This window comes from Oncorhynchus gorbuscha, linkage group LG09 (genome assembly GCF_021184085.1).
Source record: "Oncorhynchus gorbuscha isolate QuinsamMale2020 ecotype Even-year linkage group LG09, OgorEven_v1.0, whole genome shotgun sequence".
NCBI classification, from domain to species: Eukaryota; Metazoa; Chordata; class Actinopteri; order Salmoniformes; family Salmonidae; genus Oncorhynchus; species Oncorhynchus gorbuscha.
The window spans coordinates 59677033-59697290 of record NC_060181.1 but is presented as its reverse complement, the minus strand read 5'-3'; the positions used below and the strand labels follow the sequence as shown (position 1 = coordinate 59697290).

At 41.7% G+C, this 20258-nt stretch overlaps 1 protein-coding gene and 1 pseudogene across 2 annotated transcripts in view; one reads left to right on the top strand and one right to left on the bottom strand.

The window, feature by feature from the left end:
* Window positions 1–4386, top strand: part of LOC124043847 (low-density lipoprotein receptor-related protein 2-like) — a 59161-nt gene extending 54775 nt beyond the window's left edge. For both annotated transcript variants that reach the window (XM_046362906.1, XM_046362904.1), the window contains 11 exons: window positions 34–254; window positions 524–703; window positions 797–916; window positions 1070–1160; window positions 1297–1364; window positions 1816–1933; window positions 2045–2171; window positions 2497–2610; window positions 2713–2811; window positions 2898–2969; window positions 3192–4386. In XM_046362906.1, coding sequence (XP_046218862.1) covers window positions 34–254; window positions 524–703; window positions 797–916; window positions 1070–1160; window positions 1297–1364; window positions 1816–1933; window positions 2045–2171; window positions 2497–2610; window positions 2713–2811; window positions 2898–2969; window positions 3192–3362 — 1381 coding nt within the window. In that variant the 3' untranslated portion in view covers window positions 3363–4386. The remainder of the gene's footprint in view (window positions 1–33; window positions 255–523; window positions 704–796; window positions 917–1069; window positions 1161–1296; window positions 1365–1815; window positions 1934–2044; window positions 2172–2496; window positions 2611–2712; window positions 2812–2897; window positions 2970–3191) is intronic.
* Window positions 4387–12483: 8097 nt separating this feature from the next.
* Window positions 12484–17578, bottom strand: LOC124042884 (annotated as a pseudogene).
* Window positions 17579–20258: the final 2680 nt, after the last annotated feature.

The following is a 20258-nucleotide window of genomic DNA, read 5'->3' as shown; positions in this document are numbered from 1 at the left end:
TCTGTTAAGCATATGTGACTGTGCATTTCCCAGAACCATGTACTGGACAGACTGGGGCAGGAGACCCAGGATTGAGTCTGCCTGGATGGACGGGCAACACAGGCAGGTTCTGTTGGATGAGGATCTGGGCTGGCCCACTGGACTGACTCTGGACTACCTGAATGGAGACAGGATCTACTGGTGTGACTCCAAGGAGAACATCATAGAGTCCATGAAGCCAGACGGCACCGAGAGGAAGACCATCATGTCAGGAGGTCAGAACCCAGTGAGACCTTTCTTAGGGTTGCGTCTCAAATTGGAACCTATTCCCTATATAGTGCACTACTTTTGACCAAGGCCCCTAGTAGTGCATTATGTAGGGAATAGATCGCCATTTGGCATGCAGCCATAGATGCTGCTAACATGCTGCTGATATATTCTTTATAATAACTACTTTATTAACTCCCTTAATAGTTAATGATTGAATCAGACCACACATCTATTGAAATGGTGGCTAATTAAGCATTGCCATTTTCTGCTTCAGATATTGGTAATCCCTACAGCCTGGATGTCTTTGAGGGCCATGTGTACTGGACAACCAAGGAGCGGGGTGAAGTCTGGAAGGCTGATAAGTTTGGGAAGGAGGACAAAGTGAAGGTGCTGACCATCAACCCCTGGCTGACTCAAGTCCGCATCTACCAGGAGCACAGATACAACCGCTCAGGTTAGAGTTTGTCAAGGCTAAAACAAACACTCTGTAGTTTTCTCCTGTCTGGTGAGTAGTTACAGTAGTTACAGGTCTCCTCTTCCCTCTCAGTGCCCAACCCCTGTAAGGATGTGTGCAGTCACCTGTGCCTGATCCGGCCTGGAGGCTACACCTGCACCTGCCCCCAAGGCTCATCCCTGGTGGGCTTCAACTCCAACGAATGTAATGCAGGTATGGTCTATAAAGGAAATCCCATCACATGTGAATGCAGCCTCACTGCACCATGCACCATTGATCTTTGAAATCATACTCTATACGTGCATGGCTGCTCAGACGTTGTTGTGTGACGTTGTGGTGACGTTGTGGTGGCTTTCACTCCTGCAGCCATTGAGGCTCCAGTCTTAATGCCCCCTGCATGCAGATGCATGAACGGAGGGACCTGCTACACTGACGAAGGGGCCCTGCCCAAGTGCAAGTGAGTTTAGCAGCTGGTCTCAGGAAGTCGATTCGTTGTCATATTATTATAACATGGAACAACACAGCCACAAGCCATATGAGTGTTTCGTTCCACCCCATGAATAAACATTTGATTTTTGTCTTTTCTTTTGCAGGTGTCAGTATGGCTATGCAGGGACTTACTGTGAGATGGGAAAGTCCAGGGGTGCCCCTGCAGGAGAAGGTACAGTAAAGAGTGAGACAAGAAGAGGAACGTCTATATATATATTTCAACCCAGACATGTCAGTCCAACGTGCCAGTATTCATACAACATTTCTGATTGGTGGTTCATGATGAAACAGTTACACAACATTGACTGGGCCAAGTAACATTCTTTTTCGTCATACTGTTGTCTCACAAGTCATTATAATTGGACCCGTGAGATTTGTTTTGACTCAGCAAACACTAAAGCTGTTTTTCTTTCCAGTAAAAGATTACTAAGTTCACTAGATAATAAAAAGCCCAACACCATAATCTTTTAACTTCAAGTTGCAGTATGTCAGCAAAGTAATAGGTCATTACCAGCAATAAGTGACTAATTGTTTTCGTTTTGGACTACTGATACATGTTTTACAAACGATTAGTAGAAATATTCTGGAATAAACTTGTTGCTTGCTGACATCTTTGTCTTCAGCAGTTGCTGCACTGTTAATAGTGATTATCATCATCATCTGCGGAGTGTTGGCTGTTGGGGTTTTCCTCAACTACAAACGAACTGGCTCCTTAATGCCGTCCATGCCCAATCTACCCAGGTAGGTTCTCAGCTCACCTGCTCTCAAACATCTGTGCTTGCCTCTGCCGTAACGTTTCAAACGAGAGCCTCACATTGTTGTGACATTTTCTTTTCTGTCTTTCTTTTCAAGCCTTAGCAGTCTGGTGAAAACGGGTGACACGGGCAATGGGGTGACGTTTCGCTCGGGTGACAATGTCACAATGGATCTGGGACCTCCACCCCTCGGGGTGTCATTCAATGACAGGGCCATGCAGTTGGTAAGCACTGGATTGTGTCGGTTTAGCACTTAGTGGTGTCACTGCACCATCAAGACAGCACCATCAGCATTTGAATCCTTTGTTAGGCCTGTGAGACCCCGGTTGACTTTAGCCCTTTGGACATCTGATATTGTACATTATTAACAAGACTAAGAGTCAACACATTCCCAGCCAGGGTTGGTTTGCTCTGTAGTTAATAAAGTAAAGCACAAAGTGCAGGGCATTGACTTCATAGTAAGAGCTTGAAATACATGTAGGTGATAGATAGCAATGCTGTTCGAATCACCTTTGATGGACATGATGAATAACAGTATGTCTCGTTCAGGATGGGAACTGCGCAGTGGAAGCGGGGAGGACGCCAATCACGTTTGAGAACCACCTGTATGCCCCTGGAGCAGCTGGATCGTCTGGTGATCCTGCTGTCATCCACGCCACACAGGTGCGCAAGACAACCCTGTTGCATGAACATTCCTAGGGCAGGTGGGATTGACATCATTGTTAAACCAATACTAGTTGTTCTGCACTGTTTTACTCCAAACAGGTGACGGTTACTGTTAGCGGCGAGCAGATCGGGAAGAACCATACAGAGCAGATTGTGAGCACTGTGGACAGTTCAACAGCCAGAGCCAAGCCTGTTCAGGTGACTCTCCCTTCCTGTACTTGTATCATTAGGCAAAGGATAGGGATTATATTGGAATTTACAGCAATGGTGTCCTATTTTTACAGGAGTCAATGTGGAGTGCCTTCAGAAGGAAATTGAAGCCAAGCTTAACTTTTGAAAACCCTATCTACTCAGAGGTAAGTCCAATACTGACTCCCAATGAGCATTTGGGAGGTGACTGTCTCTATGCTTCATATCTCTCAGGACTTGTTCCTTTTTGAGACATGGCTATTCTACAGTGGAGAATGTACTCCTAACTGTTTGAGGTTAGCTTCTGATTGCTCCTCAGAGGTGAACAGATGTTGGGTTTGTGTTGACCTGTTTTCTGCTTAGTCATCCCCTTATTGTTTTTTTTTCAGATGCAGAATGAAAAAGCAGTAGGAAGCAATGAGGACAGTTCCTCCACTGACCCCTCTCCCTTTGCCCCAACCGCCAACCGCCTTAAGAGGGATCGTCCCAGCACCTACTCGCCAACTGAGGACACTTTCCAAGACACAGCGAACCTCGTCAAAGAGGACAACGATGTATGACCCCCTTTCTCACAGATTGGAATCAGAGACACACTCTCCTTTGCACAGAATCCCTTTTTATACGTAGCCTGTCTACAAAACTAAGATTGATTTGTGAAAAGAAATTAGACAAACATTTCTTTAGCATACAGAAAAGAGGTCTGTTCACGACTATGCCTTCTGATATTTCTTATGCCAATTCTTGTTTCGTGATTCTTTTTTTATCGTGATATACTGTATGTATATCTTTGCACTGAAACTGCTGATAGAGATGTTATAAATATGTTGTACATTTGTAAATTTGAACAGTACGATTTTTGTTGATAATCTATTTCCAACAGCCAAGAGGATATTATCTTATCCATGATGCTTCATAAACAAAACAAAGAACAGGTGGAGTGCATTGTGAATTAGGACAATGTTTTTAAAGGATAATTCATAATTTTTGCCACTGGTCAAAACTGAATGTGTATGCATTACATCTTGCATGTTTATATACCTCATTTCAGGGCTTATAAAAACAAACAAAGCTAAACAAATACAAACGGATCCAATTCCTGTGCTATTACCATAGCTTTCCTAAATCTATGGATGCTGTCAAAAGAAAACTATGGAAATTCCGAATATCTCAAAGGATAGTATGCTAAGCATACTTACATGGTAATTAAGATCAAAATGATAAACAATGTTCCCTGACTTTTTTGTTGTTGCATATTTAAATGAAAATGATCATATTTTAGTTTATTTTATTTTATTGTATGAATAATGATGTCCTCTTTCAAATTCATTTGGAACAATACTTGAATATGCCCATGATTTTAGTGTGTGAAGATGTATAATTTTGGACACATCCAGTGACTCTCTGGAGCTGGTAAAGTCCAATAGTAAAATATCCATATCTGGAGATACAGAATTTGGTCAGGTCATTAAATAAAGAATCTGACTGTCATTTTCTAAACATGGGCTATAAATCCTGTGTTCTTGGGTTGATTGTTTTGTATTTTGACAAAGAACAAATAAAAACTGTATCACTGATCATTCTGAATACTTGTATGATCAGTTGGTTTTCTATATAGCAAAGTGAGAGACAAAATGTCTGCTGCTGAGACGTAAAATGAATACATTTTTTGTTTTGTAACACAATCTTAACGTTCTGTTTTTCTTACCTTGAAATATAGTGTGATTAACCAAAAGTCTGTTTGAGAAAATTAACTAACTCAAATGCATAAAAACCTCTAACACACACACAAAGTGTATTTTGTAGGCACCAACAGGAAGATTTAATATCAATATTCATGAATTATTCCCTATTTGTACTACATACACCATTGATCATCTATGTAGTATCAACATCCCTGAAATGCAGTTAATGCATGTAATTCAATCTAAAATGTATCATAGATGTGCTTGATAGAGGGAAAAAGTCCACTGGCTTGTGTTTGCCACACCCACTTGGTTTGCATGGATCTTTCTGTCGCCTTTGGGGACAGGAAGTAGAACAGCGACGGCGAAGTCTGCTATGAATGCAGGGAGGTAGGACAGGGGGACCCAGTTGAGCTTGGCATCCCCAAAAGGTGAGTAGCGTGTCTGTGGGTGGCGAGCTGTAAGGGCATGCAACTGGTCACTTTGGAGATGTCTGAACAGGAGACAAAGGGAGAAATCATGAGCTTTTACATCTGTCATATACTGTAGACTACGGAAATGGATGACAGACAGACATGTACGTTTGTAATGACATGACTAAACTATTTGAAAAACATACAGTATACAGTATCTACTCATATTCGTCAAAGAAGTCGGGTCTATATGGGTGCTTGACCTCCTCGGGAAGACGATTCCATAGTCTCTGGTGGTCTGCTTCCATAAGGTCCAGCCCCACTTTGACACCAGAATTCTGCGAATCCCGCCTGAACATAAAAGCTGGCAGCTTAGTTGTTATGTAGCTAATACATGCTTACATCTATGTATAACTCTGCGGTGAGAATCTCCACTAAGTGTACAACACATTAAAAACACCTGCTCTTTCCATGACATAGACTGACCAGGTGAATCCAGTTGAAAGCTATGATCCCTTATTTGATGTCACCTGTTAAATCCACTTCAACCAGTGTAGATGAAGGTGAGGAGACAGGTTAAAGATTTTTAAGACTTGAGACAACTCCATATTAGGAAGGTATTCCTAATGTTTGGTATACTCAGTGTATATCTCTAACTCGCACTGCACAGTTACAGTTACATAATAAAATGCTCAGAAATCAAACAGTAGTTTACAGAGTTTAATGTAATGTAAAACAATGTCTCAGTACCCAAGGTTGTCAGAGAAGGCCTCCACACCATACTTGGATAGACAGTAGTCTCCTGCATTGAGGGAAAGCCTCCCCCGGGGATACTGGCAACATTGACCACGCTTCCTTGAGCCTTCTTTAAGAGTGGGAGGAACTTCAGGGTCACTTCAATCAGACCTATTAAATTCACATCCAGAACCTTCCTGAAGTCCTCCAGCTGCATCCATTCAGTGGGGCCTATAGGTGAGGTCCTCCCAGCGTTGTTGATCAGTCCCCAGAAACCTGACTCAGAGAGGTAGAGTGAAATATGTGAGTGAAAGGTACACTGCCAGGGTTGATTTATTTCCATGACAGAATTAAAAAGCAATGTTGGACTGACCAAGATATTTTCAAATACATGATACTTAAAAGTTTCAAATCAATACATTTTGATTTGAAATCTTTTGGACATCAGAGCAACCTTGAGGGAATACTATTTGAGTCAGGAAATTATGTTCATATGATATGTAAGATATACAAAACCTTGCAGAGAGCCTATCCAGCTGACAATCTGTCAGGACCCGGTTACGAACCCGGGTCTCCGGAGTGAGAAACAGTCACTTAACCAACTGAGCCACGAATAGTCGGCAGAACCCAGAAGATGAGGCAGACACAGCAGTACTTGAGACGGTGTATTTAATGAAGTAAAAAGTGAAGTTCTTCAGGAAAACATGTAACTCTACAACCTCAAAAGGAATCCTACCAGAACAAAGGTAATCCTCCAAGACAAAAAAGGTAAATCCACAAGGTGGAAGGTAAAGCACAAAAAGCCTCAAAAGATACTCAAAAAACAAACAAACAAGAACAAAAAACAGAATTCCACAAGAGAGTCCACCGGGATCAACAAGAGTTCTCAGAGTACTAGGGCAGGGTGCTAACATACAAACACAGAGCAAAGAACAGAGGAAAACAAAGGGTTTAAATACAATCAGGGGAAACGAGGCACAGGTGCAAATAACAATGGGGATCAAGGGAAAACAAAAGGTCAAAAGGCACAATGGGGGCATCTAGTGACCAAAAACCGGAACAACCCTGGCCAAATCCTGACACAATCTCTTAGAAGACTATTTTAACTATTGGAACCCGATGGGTTACACAAAATTGCTCTGGTCAATCATCTTGAAAAAAAAACGTAGTAACCGACACAACCCTGTACATTGCCACTGTTTAGTAAAATAAATGTTGAAACAAAGTATTTTCCACTCAGAGAAGGCTTCTAGTACTGAACAAAAATATAAATGCAACATGTAAAGTGTTGGTCCCATGTTTCATGAGCTGAAATAAAAGATCCCACAAATGTTCCATATGTACAAAAAGCTTATTTCTCTCCAATTTTGTACACACAATTGTTTACATCCCTGTTAGTGAGCATTTATTATTTGCCAAAATAATCCAGCCACCTCACAGTGGCTGATTAAACAGCATAATTATTACACCTTGTGCTGGGGACAAGGCCACTGTAAAATGTGCAGATTTGAGGGAGTGTGCAATTGGCATGCTGACTGCAGGAATGTCCACCAGAGCTGTTGCCAGATTTGATGTTCATTTATCTACCATAAGCCGCTCCACAACTGCATACCACTTGTAACCATGCCAGCCCAGGACCTCCATATCCAGCTTCTTCACCTGCAGGATCATCCGAGACCAACCACCCAGACAGCTGATAAAAATCTGTGGGTTTGCACAAACAAAGAATCTCTGCACAAACTGCCAGAAACCGTCTCAGGGAAGCTCATCTGCGTGCTTGTCGTCCTCACCAGGGTCTTGACCTGACTTCAGTGGGTAAATGGTCACCTTTGATGGCCACTGTCACACTGGAGAAGTGTGCTCTTCACAGATGAATCCCAGTTTCAACTGCACCGGGCAGATAGCATGTATGGCATTGTGCGGGCACATGGTTTGCTGATGTGGACAGAGTTCACCATGGTGGCAGTGGGGTTATGGTATGGGCAGGCATAAGCTACAGACAACAAACACAATTGCATTTAATCAATGGCAATTTGAATGAACAGAGATATCTTGATGAGGTCCTTAGGCCCATTGTCGTGCCATTCATCCACAGCCATCACCTCATGTTTCAGCATGATAATGCACGGCCCCATGTTGCAAGGGTCTGTACACAATTCATGAAGTTGAAAATGTCCCAGTTCTTCCATGGCCTGCATACGACAGTGTGTTCCAGTTCCCACCGTTATCCAGCAACTTTGGACAGCCATTGAAGAGGAGTGGGACAACATTCCACATGCCACAATCAACAACCTGATTAACTCTGTGAAGGAGATGTGTCGTGGCTGCATGAGGCAAAAAGTGGTCACACCAGATACTGACTGGTTTTCTGATCCAAGCCCCTACTTTTTTGTTTAAAGGTATTTGTGACCAACAGATGCATATCTGCATTCCGAGTCATGTGAAATCCATAGATTAGGGCCTAATCTATTTATTTTGTCTGATTTCCTTATATGAACTGTAACTCAGTAAAATCTTTGAAATGGTTCCATTTATATTTGTTTTTCAGTGTACATGTAATCCATGACCAGGTGGAGAATCGCATCTCTGCATGTCTGGCAGACATATCAGTGTGGATGACGGATCACCACCTCAAGCTGAACTTCGGCAAGACGGAGCTGCTCTTCCTCCCGGGGAAGGACTGCCCGTTCCATGATCTCGCCATCACGGTTGACAACTCCATTGTGTCCTCCTCCCAGAGCGCTAAGAACCTTGGCGTGATCCTGGACAACAAACTGTCGTTCTCAACTAACATCAAGGCGGTGGCCCGTTCCTGTAGGTTCATGCTCTACAACATCCGCAGAGTACGACCCTGCCTCACACAGGAAGCGGCGCAGGTCCTAATCCAGGCACTTGTCATCTCCCGTCTGGATTACTGCAACTCGCTGTTGGCTGGGCTCCCTGCCTGTGCCATTAAACCCCTACAACTCATCCAGAACGCCGCAGCCCGTCTAGTGTTCAACCTTCCCAAGTTCTCTCACGTCACCCCGCTCCTCCGCTCTCTCCACTGGCTTCCAGTTGAAGCTCGCATCCGCTACAAGACCATGGTGCTTGCCTACGGAGCTGTGAGGGGAACGGCACCTCAGTACCTCCAGGCTCTGATCAGGCCCTACACCCAAATAAGGGCACTGCGTTCATCCACCTCTGGCCTGCTCGCCTCCCTACCACTGAGGAAGTACAGTTCCCGCTCAGCTCAGTCAAAACTGTTCGCTGCTCTGGCTCCCCAATGGTGGAACAAACTCCCTCACGACGCCAGGACAGCGGAGTCAATCACCACCTTCCGGAGACACCTGAAACCCCACCTCTTTAAGGAATACCTAGGATAGGATAAAGTAATCCTTCTCACCCCCTCCCCCCTTAAAATATTTAGATGCACTATTGTAAAGTGGTTGTTCCACTGGATGTCATAAGGTGAATGCACCAATTTGTAAGTCGCTCTGGATAAGAGCGTCTGCTAAATGACTTAAATGTAAATGTAATGTAAATGTAATCCTACATTGATGCCCCCTAGTGAAACCTGTGTCCCATCAATAGCTAGTTGAATTCTGGGAATGTCAAATGGCAATGAATCTTTAACCAGATATTTTAAATCTACTATAATCCCAGCTGGGTGTATGCAGCAAACCTTTAATAAATCTTCCATTCCATTTAATCTGCTTGTGAAAATGTGTGAAAGGATACATGGCATGCTTGTGGATCTTGCACCACATATACTGTATTTCATTCTGTAGGGGTTATGTGGTCTATGTATAGAAGTAGTATTTCAAAGCTTGGGACCGCCATAAATCAATATGTTTTAGTGTTCATTGGAAGGAAATAGATTAAAGCTTGACATTAAAGCATGAATATTGCAATTAGGCATCTAATTTAACATTTCTGTAATGCAGAACAAACTTAGCGGATGACTAGCAAAAGTTTGTCATCACTGTGTCCATATTATGGCAGGTATTCTAGATGTTTCCTCGGCAGCTCTCAGGGTGACAGTGGTTTGAAAATATGCAGATTTATGGGTCAGTTAAGAGGGTTGCGAGGTAGTCAACCACCCCTATCTCGTTTTTATCTCTCCCAGTGCCTGCCTCTGACTGGCACCCTATCCACCCCCTGAACAGAACTGTGTTCAGTCTGAGATAGGCCACAGCCTTCAAATCCGAGCCACCTTTCTCAGTGAGACGTGGGGATATTACATGAAACCCCTTTCGGTCAAGCAGACTTGCCACATTTCCAAATCCTCTATCCATTGTCCATGATAAAGACATGTTTCTTGTCAAAATCTTCCATCTTGAAAGAATCTCTAATAAACCAGGCGATGGTTATGGCTGTAACTGAAATGAGTGTGGAAGACAGGGCCAAATATGATAGACCAACAAATATATATGTTTTATTTCATGATACATTTATTGCAATGTAATACATTTTTATTTTATTTTTAATAACACACAAGGAACTTTATCAATCTCACCTGAGAGAAATCTACCAGATATGCTCTTCAGAGACCACAGGGAAGACCTGTAAGGAGTCATTTCAGTTATATAAGGGTATTTCTTCAGTAACACATTTTTTTCCTTCTTCTTCAAAACACTTACACCAGAGAAAGCTGGGTCTAATTGCTCGTTCATTTGAATAGTTTACGTGTTTGCCAGTATAATAAAAACACCACAACAGTAACGACAAAGTGGAAAAGGCTGTTTCAAAAATAATGAGTCTTCAAAATTAGACAATAGCTCAGTGTTTAGAGCATAGGCCTACAATATTATTCCTTTATTTTCATAATGCTATTGCTTGTGTGTGTCCTCCAACTTCATAATCCTCTTCTATCTTACTCATAGAACTGGTACACAGCTGAAGGATTCAATTATTGTTTTATCATAATCACATGCAGCAATGCACCTGATCATAAGCACAGTTGGCTGCAAGGTGCTCACAGCTTTTTATATGACATACAGTACCAGTCAAAAGTTTGGACACACAAACTCATTCCAGGGTTTTTCTTTATTTTTACTATTTTCCACATTGTAGAATAATAGTGAAGATATCAAAACTATGAAATAACACATATGGAATCATGTATTAACCAGAAAACGTGTTAAACAAATAAAAAATATATTTTATATTGGAGATTCCTCAAAGCATCCACCCTTTGCCTTGATGACAGCTTTGCACACTCTTGGCATTCTATCAACCAGATTCACCTGGAATGCTTTTCCAACAGTCTTGCAGGATTTCCCACAAATGCTCAGCATTTGTTGGCTGCTTTTCCTGCACTCCACGGTCCAACTCATCCAAAACCATCTCAAATGGGTTGAGGTCGGGTGACTGAGGAGGCCATATCATCTGATGCAGCACTCCATCACTCTCCTTCTTGGTCAAATAACCCTTCCACAGCCTGGAGTTGTGTTGGGTCATTGTCCTATAGAAAAACAAATGATAGTCCCACTAAGCGCAACCAGATGAGATGGCGTATCACTGCAGAATGCTGTGGTAGTCATGCTGGTTAAGTGTGCCTTGATTTCTAAATAAATCACAAAGAGTGTCACCAGCAATGCACCCCAACACCATCACACCATCTCCTCCATTCTTCACGGTGGGAAACACACATGCAGAGATCATCCATTCACCTACTCCACATCTCACAAAGACATGGCGGTTGGAACCAAAAATCTCACATTGGGACTCATCAGACCAAAGGAAATATTTCCACCGGTCTAATGTCCATTGCTCGTGTTTCCTGGCCCAAGCAAGTTGCTTCTTCTAATTGGTGTCCTTTGGTAGTGGTTTATTTGCAGCGATTCAACCATGAAGGCCTGATTCACGCAGTCTCCTCTGAACAGTTGATGTTGAAATGTGTCTGTTACTTGAACTCTGAAGCATTTATTTGGGTTGCAATTTCTGGGGCTGGTAACTCTAATGAACTTATCTGCAGCAGAGGTAACTCTGTCTTCCTTTCATGTGGTGGTACTCATGAGAGCCAGTTTCATCATCTCTTGATGGTTTTCGCAATTGGACTTGAAGAAACTGGACTTCCAGAGTGACTGACCATCATGTCTTAAAGTAATGATGGACTGTTGTTTCTCTTCACCTATTTGAGCTGTTCTTGCCATATTATGGACTTGGTCATTAACCAAATAGGGCTATCTTCTGTATACCACCCCAACCTTGTGACAACACAACTGATTGTCTCAAACGTATTAAGAAGGAAAGAAATTCCACAAATTAACAAGGCACCTCTGTTAATTGAAATGCCTTCCAGGTAGCTACCTCATGAAGCTGGTTGAGAGAATGCCAAGAGTGTGCAAAGCTGTCAAGGCAACAGGTGGCTACTTTGAAACATCTCAAATACTACATAATTCCATGTGCTGCTTCATAGTTTTGATGTCTTCACTATTATTCTACAATGTAGAAAATAGTACAAATAAAGAAAACCCTTGAATGAGTAGGTGTGTCCAAATGTTTGACTGGTACTGTTCATGTCTAGCAGGGTGAAAACAAATCTTCATTTGAGAACCTCAGCAGGCTATTGGGTATTTCTGGTCGGAGAGAATTTAGCTGAACAGAAAAAAAATGTCTAAATTCAACTACAACTCTTTTTGAAATATTTTTTCTGATTCCTTTAGTTGGAATTAATGGTAGCAAGTCACAGGTAGATCAGAGTAAACATATTTTGATCAGGAATTTCTTGCACTGTAAGAGCTTGCTTTTTAATAGGAAGAATTTGCTGCAAGTCATACAGTGAGCTAGAGTACAAGCTAATAGCTCTAACAGAGACAGAATATCACTTACTGTATGTATCAAATGGACTCAATTGCAACCACCGCTTCATTTGAATTACTGAAAATCTCTCCATTGGTTTTATTATCAGACCAGGGAAATAGACAGGACAAAACCAAATGTGATTAGACAAAATGCAATTCACAACTCTGTTTAAGTTTGAAAACAAATTAGTGTTCTTTTTTCCCCATTCATTGGTTGAATCCCATGCTATACACCTTTTCCAATTACATTTTTCTTCTACTCCTGTGGGTGTAAATAAAGACTTCCTCCTACATTCGGTCAGAGAACCATTAACATTAAAGAATAGATCCTGTTGGTTTGGCCATATCTTTTAAGAGCATTTTGTCTGCGATCCACGTTGGCAGGTAGGACATTGGCAACCATAAGAACTTGGCATCCCAGCCAGGGGAGTAGCGGTACGAGGGTGGACAGCAGAGATGGCGTGCTCCATACAGCTCACAACCTTCATCAGGTCCCCATCCAGCAACGTCGCAACATTCTTCTCCAATGTAACATTTGCTGGAAGAAAGGATTTGCCTCCATCAACAAGCTGATTTCGACATCTTGGAACACAATGAAGAAATTGTATGTCTGACTGTTTGAGGTCTAGGTCAAAGGCAGGCAGGTTGAACTTGCCTGACTGCTCAGTTCACTTGCTCTGGGCAATCCTTGTCAATTCGTTCTTGGAGTGTTTGTCATTCTGTCACACAGGTTACGACAATCCTATTTGCATCTATCATATTACAGCAGCATGCACAGATTCATGTGTGTTAGTTTTGTAAAAAAAATATATATATATGTTACCTCTCTCTGGGTAATCATGTCCATATTGATCCTTGATTTCTTCAGGCAATTTGTCCCACAATGTCTTCACATTTTTTCTCAGGAGATGTAGATCAGTCACACTTGTTTTGAAAAATCCTGGTTCCAGACACAGGACTTTAACTCCAAAAAACGACATGTTCATCCTGGAATTCAAAAACAAGAATATGCCACAACAAACATGAATACGTCTGCATTACAGTATTCATATGAAGTCGGAGACATAGAAAGAAATGCTCTGAGCATCACAGTTTCAAATTCAAATAAGCGTGATACAGTATATGCAGTATATATACAGTATTGACAAAAAAAACAGGGCCTCTCACCGTAGACTATCATTGAAAGCCTCCACTCCATATTTTGACACACAGTAGGGACCCCCGAAGGCGCTTATCCTCCCAAACACACTGGCCACATTCACCACCCTGCCCCTGGCCTTCTTGATGAGGGGCAGGACACTCAGAGTCACACCAATGACTCCAATAAGGTTAACATCCAACATGGACTTGTAGTCGTCGACGTTCATCCAATCACAGGGACCAGATGGTACAGAGACTCCAGCATTGTTCACCACAGCCCACAGACCTGAAACGGCATGAAAGTAGGGCATAGTTAAGTACCAACATCACAGCCACAGCAGGACACAGGCAGCAGTCACAATGAAGGATGGAGGAAAACATTCCATGCCTACAGGTGTCAACAAGTGCTTACATGCCAGTTGTCACACGTGGGAGTGAGGCCTCTTTCAGTGAGAAGGTGTGTTCTGAGATGTTGGGTTAACTTGTTGTTTGTGGTTGTAAATTCCATAGTAACGGTTGACACTGACTCATGGTAGTAGAATGAATGAGTAGACCAGTAGTCGGCCTAGATACTTGGATATTTTTGAATTTCCAAACGCTTCCCCCAATTTAAGTCAGAAAAGTCTTAGAGGCAATTTTTTTTACAAGAGTTTGGCTAGACTGGTCTTCAAAGACACTCACCCTTCTCCCCAACCAAGGTTTTGATGAATGCTGTTGCTTTGCTGACACTGTCAGTGCTGACGACATCCAGGTGGACTGTGTTCAATCTTTCAGTAGAGACCTTCTTCAGTTCATCCTCCCCCTTCTCAGTGTAGCAGGCTGCGATCACACGGAAGCCCAGCTTGTCCAGATGTCTGGCCAGAAGGTTCCCGAACCCAGAATCACAGCCAGTGATGTAGACATATTTCTGTCCTTTATTGGGTACTCTTGCGAGTTCCCTGTACCAGCGGAACACAAACCAAAAAGCCACCAGTCCAAGAATGTACAGGAACATTTCTGAGACAGAGGAACGAGGTTCATTCAGCTAAACACCTATTTTTCATCATATTACAAATTGTACATTTCTATTGTTCTTTTTTTGCAAAGAGAGTAAAATAGTCAGAATATAAAATGATATGCCCCCGATTAACCTTCATTTGTCTGAGGAACAGATAGTAACAGCTTTGGTTTAAAAAAAAAGGTACATTTCCATCCATTTCAATTGGATTTTAGAAGCAAATTCATATCAAATCTGCTGTTTGCATTAAGTGCTTCAAGTATTTAAGGTTCTCTCTGGTGTGCGACTGCAAGTTTATCTTAGTGACTAATAGGGATAGGCATGAGTAACTGAGTACTCCAGTATGCGAACAGATGTCAAAGCTCGATCTTTAACCAGATATTGTTTTTAAAATCTAATACTGAAACTATTTGGTAGAATGTGCTTTGTGGCTGCCCGATCAGGTAAGTTACATTTGGTCTTGAAACCAACGTTAACACTCTAGTGTTCCATTTGTACATGTGCATTTGTGGGCCACAACAAACAAAACAGAACCAAGCCAAGCATCACACAGTTCTTCTCCCTAAATTATCTTTCCCCTCTGTCCCTCATCCCCTTAATTGCATTCCGACCACTGCCTACACAAATGTGCCGAGTGCGCACGCAAGCTCCCGTTACGTCTATAGAAATAAATGCCTATAAACGTATCTAACTGATGGGATACACAAGCTACATTCCTTGCCAAATGACAACAGTTTTATCACAAATTCAAAATCTACTGGTTGATTGAAGTAGGAAAATATGTATTCCAGCAATGAGATGCAGTTTTGGAATAATTGCATCCTGTCTACTTCTGCTTAGGCCATTTTGTGAACTGCTAGTGCCATTAAGAATGGGTTAGCCTAGGACAGGGATGGGCAACTGGTGGCCCTTGGACCCCCTTTTGTAGGCCTGTGGATCAATATCACTGAAAAAAGGAACTAATTCGGGATCTCAATTGACCGTTTAGTTACGATAGTAGAATATACAAGGTGCAATTTCGAAATGTAGTTGTGCCTCAGAAGTGTTTCTGTTGTTATGTTAGTCACTGACAGTCACTCAATTAGCCGATGTCAGCCAACATGTTTTGGGGTAAATTAGTCTAGCGGCTAGCTATCAAGGTCGAATTACTGCCCCCATTGATTTTGTTAGTCACTCTCACTCAGATATCATATTAAAAACTGCAAACGTTTCTCTCCACCCTATGGCAAAATGTGTAGGATTGCAGGAAATTAGCAGTTAAACGAAATGTTGCTTAGGGCTCCCAAAACGCTAGGGCCGACTGTCTGCATGTTTGGGTATGGGCTTGGATGTGGGTACGCAGACTAGTGAGTCACTGCGGCACCTCATGATGATTTCAGATTTTTTTGTGGCCCCCACCCCATTAAAAAGTTGCCCATCTCTGGCATAGAATATAGCCCCTTAAACATAGCCCGGTTCCACACTGAAAATATGCACAAAAAAAACATTTTGATAAAGACAAAAAGCTTTTTTTCATCAGAATCATTAAGCAAAGGCCTACTAAAAACAGATGTTGTGGCCATAATTCATCACCATGCAGTGTTCAATACAGAATTGTTAATCCATTTTGAAAACATACATGTTCAAAAAACAGGTTTGAAACCATAAAAAGAAATTGTCTTTCAACTTGCCAAATTGAGCCCTGTTTCGAATAATCACTCTGAGAATAATTGTTCCAGATATACAAGATGCACATCACTTCACACTGGCAGCTTTTTTTTCAATTGGACTACAGTTCTTTTTTTAAAAATTCAACCTTTATTTCACAAGTCAGTAAAGAACAACTTATTTCCAATGACGGCCAAACCCGGATGACACTGGGCTAATTGTGCGCAGCCCTATAGGATTCGCAATCACGGCCGGTTGTGACACAGGCTGGATTCGAACAAGACTGTCTGTAGTGATGCCTCTAGCGCTGATATGCAGTGCCTTAGACCACTGCGCCACTCGGGAAGGTTTATAATTTTAACAAAGAATTATCGTTTTGACCACTATGTGTTATCGATTATGGCTAGTAGGTTAAACTATGTATTGAGAAGAAAAAATAGCCAGATAAATGCCTCACATGCTTGGACAACATTTACATTAACCTACAACAGTACCCAAAACGGCGTTACATGGTCAATCCATAGTCTGCATTGGTTGTGCAGCATTTAAAGTGATATGGTCTCTGCAGAAGTCAGGGAATCCATACGTCTGGTGCTTCGCGGAGCAGCTGTCAAGGAAGTGAGTTTGTGTTGATACAGGATCTCGCGCGCCCCTACTTACCGTCAACCAATCATGTCTATGCCGTGTCCTCTGCATTGTTACAAAATTTGAGAGGCGCACTGCGATACCGTACATAGTTCCCGACCACATTTTCAGATTAAGCATCATTTTAGATCTACAGGTTTTTTTTTAAGTGCCCACTTTTGGCATCACGTGATAACGATGCACCTTTCAAAGCCCACTAGACAATCAATACCAAGACCGGCACAACACATATTTAAAATCGACAAAGAAATATGAAAATGGTTTCAGATTCGGACGCAAAGCGATACAATTGGCTCGTTAGAAGTAATAACATATTTCAATAACCATGTCAGTAGGCAGTTAGTTTACGTGAGTGACTATTCAGTCATTGGTGAACTGCGACTTTTGCAACTTTGTCAACTCATCAAACGGTTGTCCTTTTTGTTTATAGCTTTAACTTTTCATGTTCATCAAACATTGAACTGTCCGATCAATATACCTCCTCAGAAGTCAAGATATGGCAAAGAAACGTTACTGACACACTTACCCCAGGCGACAAACGTATGCTCCTTGAGTTGCTGGTTACAACAGTGACTCGTTTTTTTTCTTTCCCTGTGTAATTCACCTTCCGGTGTGTGTGAACTATTGCTCTGTCAGAAAGTTTGGTCAACAATTTTTTGATAGATGGTAGACGTCCTCCATCTACTGGACATTTTAAGTTTACAGGATACACAGAAGTTTACGTACACTAAGTTGACTGTTCCTTTAAACAGCTTGGAAAATTCCAGAAAATGATGTCATGTCTTTAGAAGCTTCTGATAGGCTAATTGACATAATTTGAGTCAATTGGAGGTGTACCTGTGGATGTATTTCAAGGCCTACCTTCAAACTCAGAGCCTTTTTTGCTTGACATCATGGGAAATCAAAAGAAATCAGCCAATAACTCAGAAAAAAACCATTAGATCTTCACAAGTCTGGTTCATCCTTGGGTGCAATTTCCAAATGCCTAAAGTACCACATTCATCTGTACAAACAATAGTATGCAAGTATAAACACTATGGGACCACGCAGCCGTCCTACCGCTCAGGAAGGAGACATTGTCTCCGAGAGATGAACGTATTTGGGTGCAAAAAGTGCAAATCAATCCCAGAACAACAACAAAGGACCTTGTGAAGATGCTGGAGGAAACAGGTACAAAAGTATCTATATCCACAGTAAAAACCAGTCCTATATTGACATAACCTGAAAGGCTGCTCAGCAAGGAAGAAGCTAATGCTCCAAAACCGCCATAAAAAAAGCCAACTGCACATGGGGACAAAGATTGTACTTTTTAGAGAAATGTCCTCTGGTTTGATGAAACAAAAATAGGACTGTTTGGCCATAATGACCATCGTTATGTTTGGAGGAAAAAGGGGGAGGCTTGCAAGCAAGCTGAAGAACACCATCCCAACCGTGAAGCATGGGGGTGGCAGCATCATGTTGTGGGTGTGCTTTGCTGCAGGAGGGACTGGTGCACTTCACAAAATAGATGGCATCATGAGGTAGGAAAATGATGTGGATATATTATATTGATGCAACATCTCAAGGCGTCAGTCAGGAAGTTAAAGCTTGGTCGCAAACGGGTCTTCCAAATGGACAATGACCACAAGCAAATTTCCAAAGTTGTGGCAAAATGGCTACAGGGCAACAAAGTCAAGGTATTGGAGTGGCCATCACAAAGCCCTGACCTCAATCCTAAAGAAAATTTGAACTGAAAAATAGAACTGAAACTGAAAAAGCGTGTGCGAGAAAGGAGGCCGACAAACCTGACTCAGTTACACCAGCTCTGTCAGGAGGAATGGGCCAAAATTCACCCAATTTATTGTGGGAAGATTGTGGAAGGCTACCTGAAACGTTTGACCCAAGTTAAACAATTTGAAGGCAATATTTCCAAATACTGAGTGTATATAAACTTCTGACCCACTGGGAATGTGATGAAAGAAATAAAAGCTGAAATAAATAATTCTCTCTACTATTATTCTGACATTTCACATTCTTAAAATAAAGTGGTGATCCTAACTGACCTAAGACAGGGAATTTGTATTGGGATTAAATGTCACGAACTGTAAAAAACTGAGTTTAAATGTATTTGCCTAAGGTGTATGTAAACTTCCGACTTCAACTGTATGTTGGCTCTGGGTGAATGAGCTGTATAGACTGATGGCTGACCTTCAGGTCATACTCATTTTACAACGTTCTGCTGATGACATTCGGGTGATCCACGCCTATCACCAGAACAGAAGTTCTTTAAACAAACCAACTGTTTATTTACATGGGAATAATGTTGATAGAATTGACTTTTACAGCATTTATATTTACCACCACATTGAACATTCATCCCATATTATTTAAGAGGCCATTTTAATTCAGTATTAAAGTTTATTCAAATGTATTTATAAAAAGTACAGTATATACTACACACCTGAATCTTTCTTAGAGAACAAATAGTCAGACAGGTATTTTTCCATTCATGTACTGTAATTTATATGTTTATATTTTTTTAAATGGTTCAGAATTTGTCAGGGTAGCTCCTTTTTTTATTCAATAAAATAACTTTCAATTATCAAATGTTTTGTCCATATTATAGAGGACTAACGACTTATTCAATGCCTCTTATGGTATCAAGTCCTTCATAGTGCAAAAGTCCTAATTCCCAGTGTGTCATGGACAGTCCGTGGTCATGACAAACAGATTACACAATATTGAATTCCAAAGATTTTAAGATTGTTTCGTTATATATTTTATCCCACAAAAAGTGTTATCATGGAAGTCACATTTGGATGGCAGCACAGACTGTTCCCTACAGTACACAGTACAATACAGACAGTGAATGTATTCTGTGGATTCCCAGCACGTCAAAGAAGTCTGTGCGCTAAAATGACCATTCTTTCCCATTAGGCCCAGTGAGGAGGTGCCTGTCAGGATGAAGGCTACATAAATGAAGGATTCTATTTACCTGAAAAAGTTAACTTCTCTACAGGAGAACACTGACAAAGAATATTGACAAACAAACCAGGCCGAGAAGAAGGTAAGTGGCCCATTTCTTCCTGTTATGCCACAAATGCCATAATATAAACATGATTATGCCCCAGCAAGAGTTGAAATTATGTTGTTGATCTCTTCCTAAAAAGTTTAAATTGAACTTTGACCTCTCTTTTTGAACAGAGAATGGAAAAGGTTAAGCGTCTGTTTTTGATTGGAATTGAAACAATAGTATGGTTCTTCTTAGCATGATATCTATCATACCGGAGCTGTGAGGGGAACGGCACCTCAGTACCTCCAGGCTCTGATCAGGCCCTACACCCAAACAAGGGCACTGCGTTCATCCACCTCTGGCCTGCTCGCCTCCCTACCACTGAGGAAGTACAGCTCCCGCTCAGCCCAGTCAAAA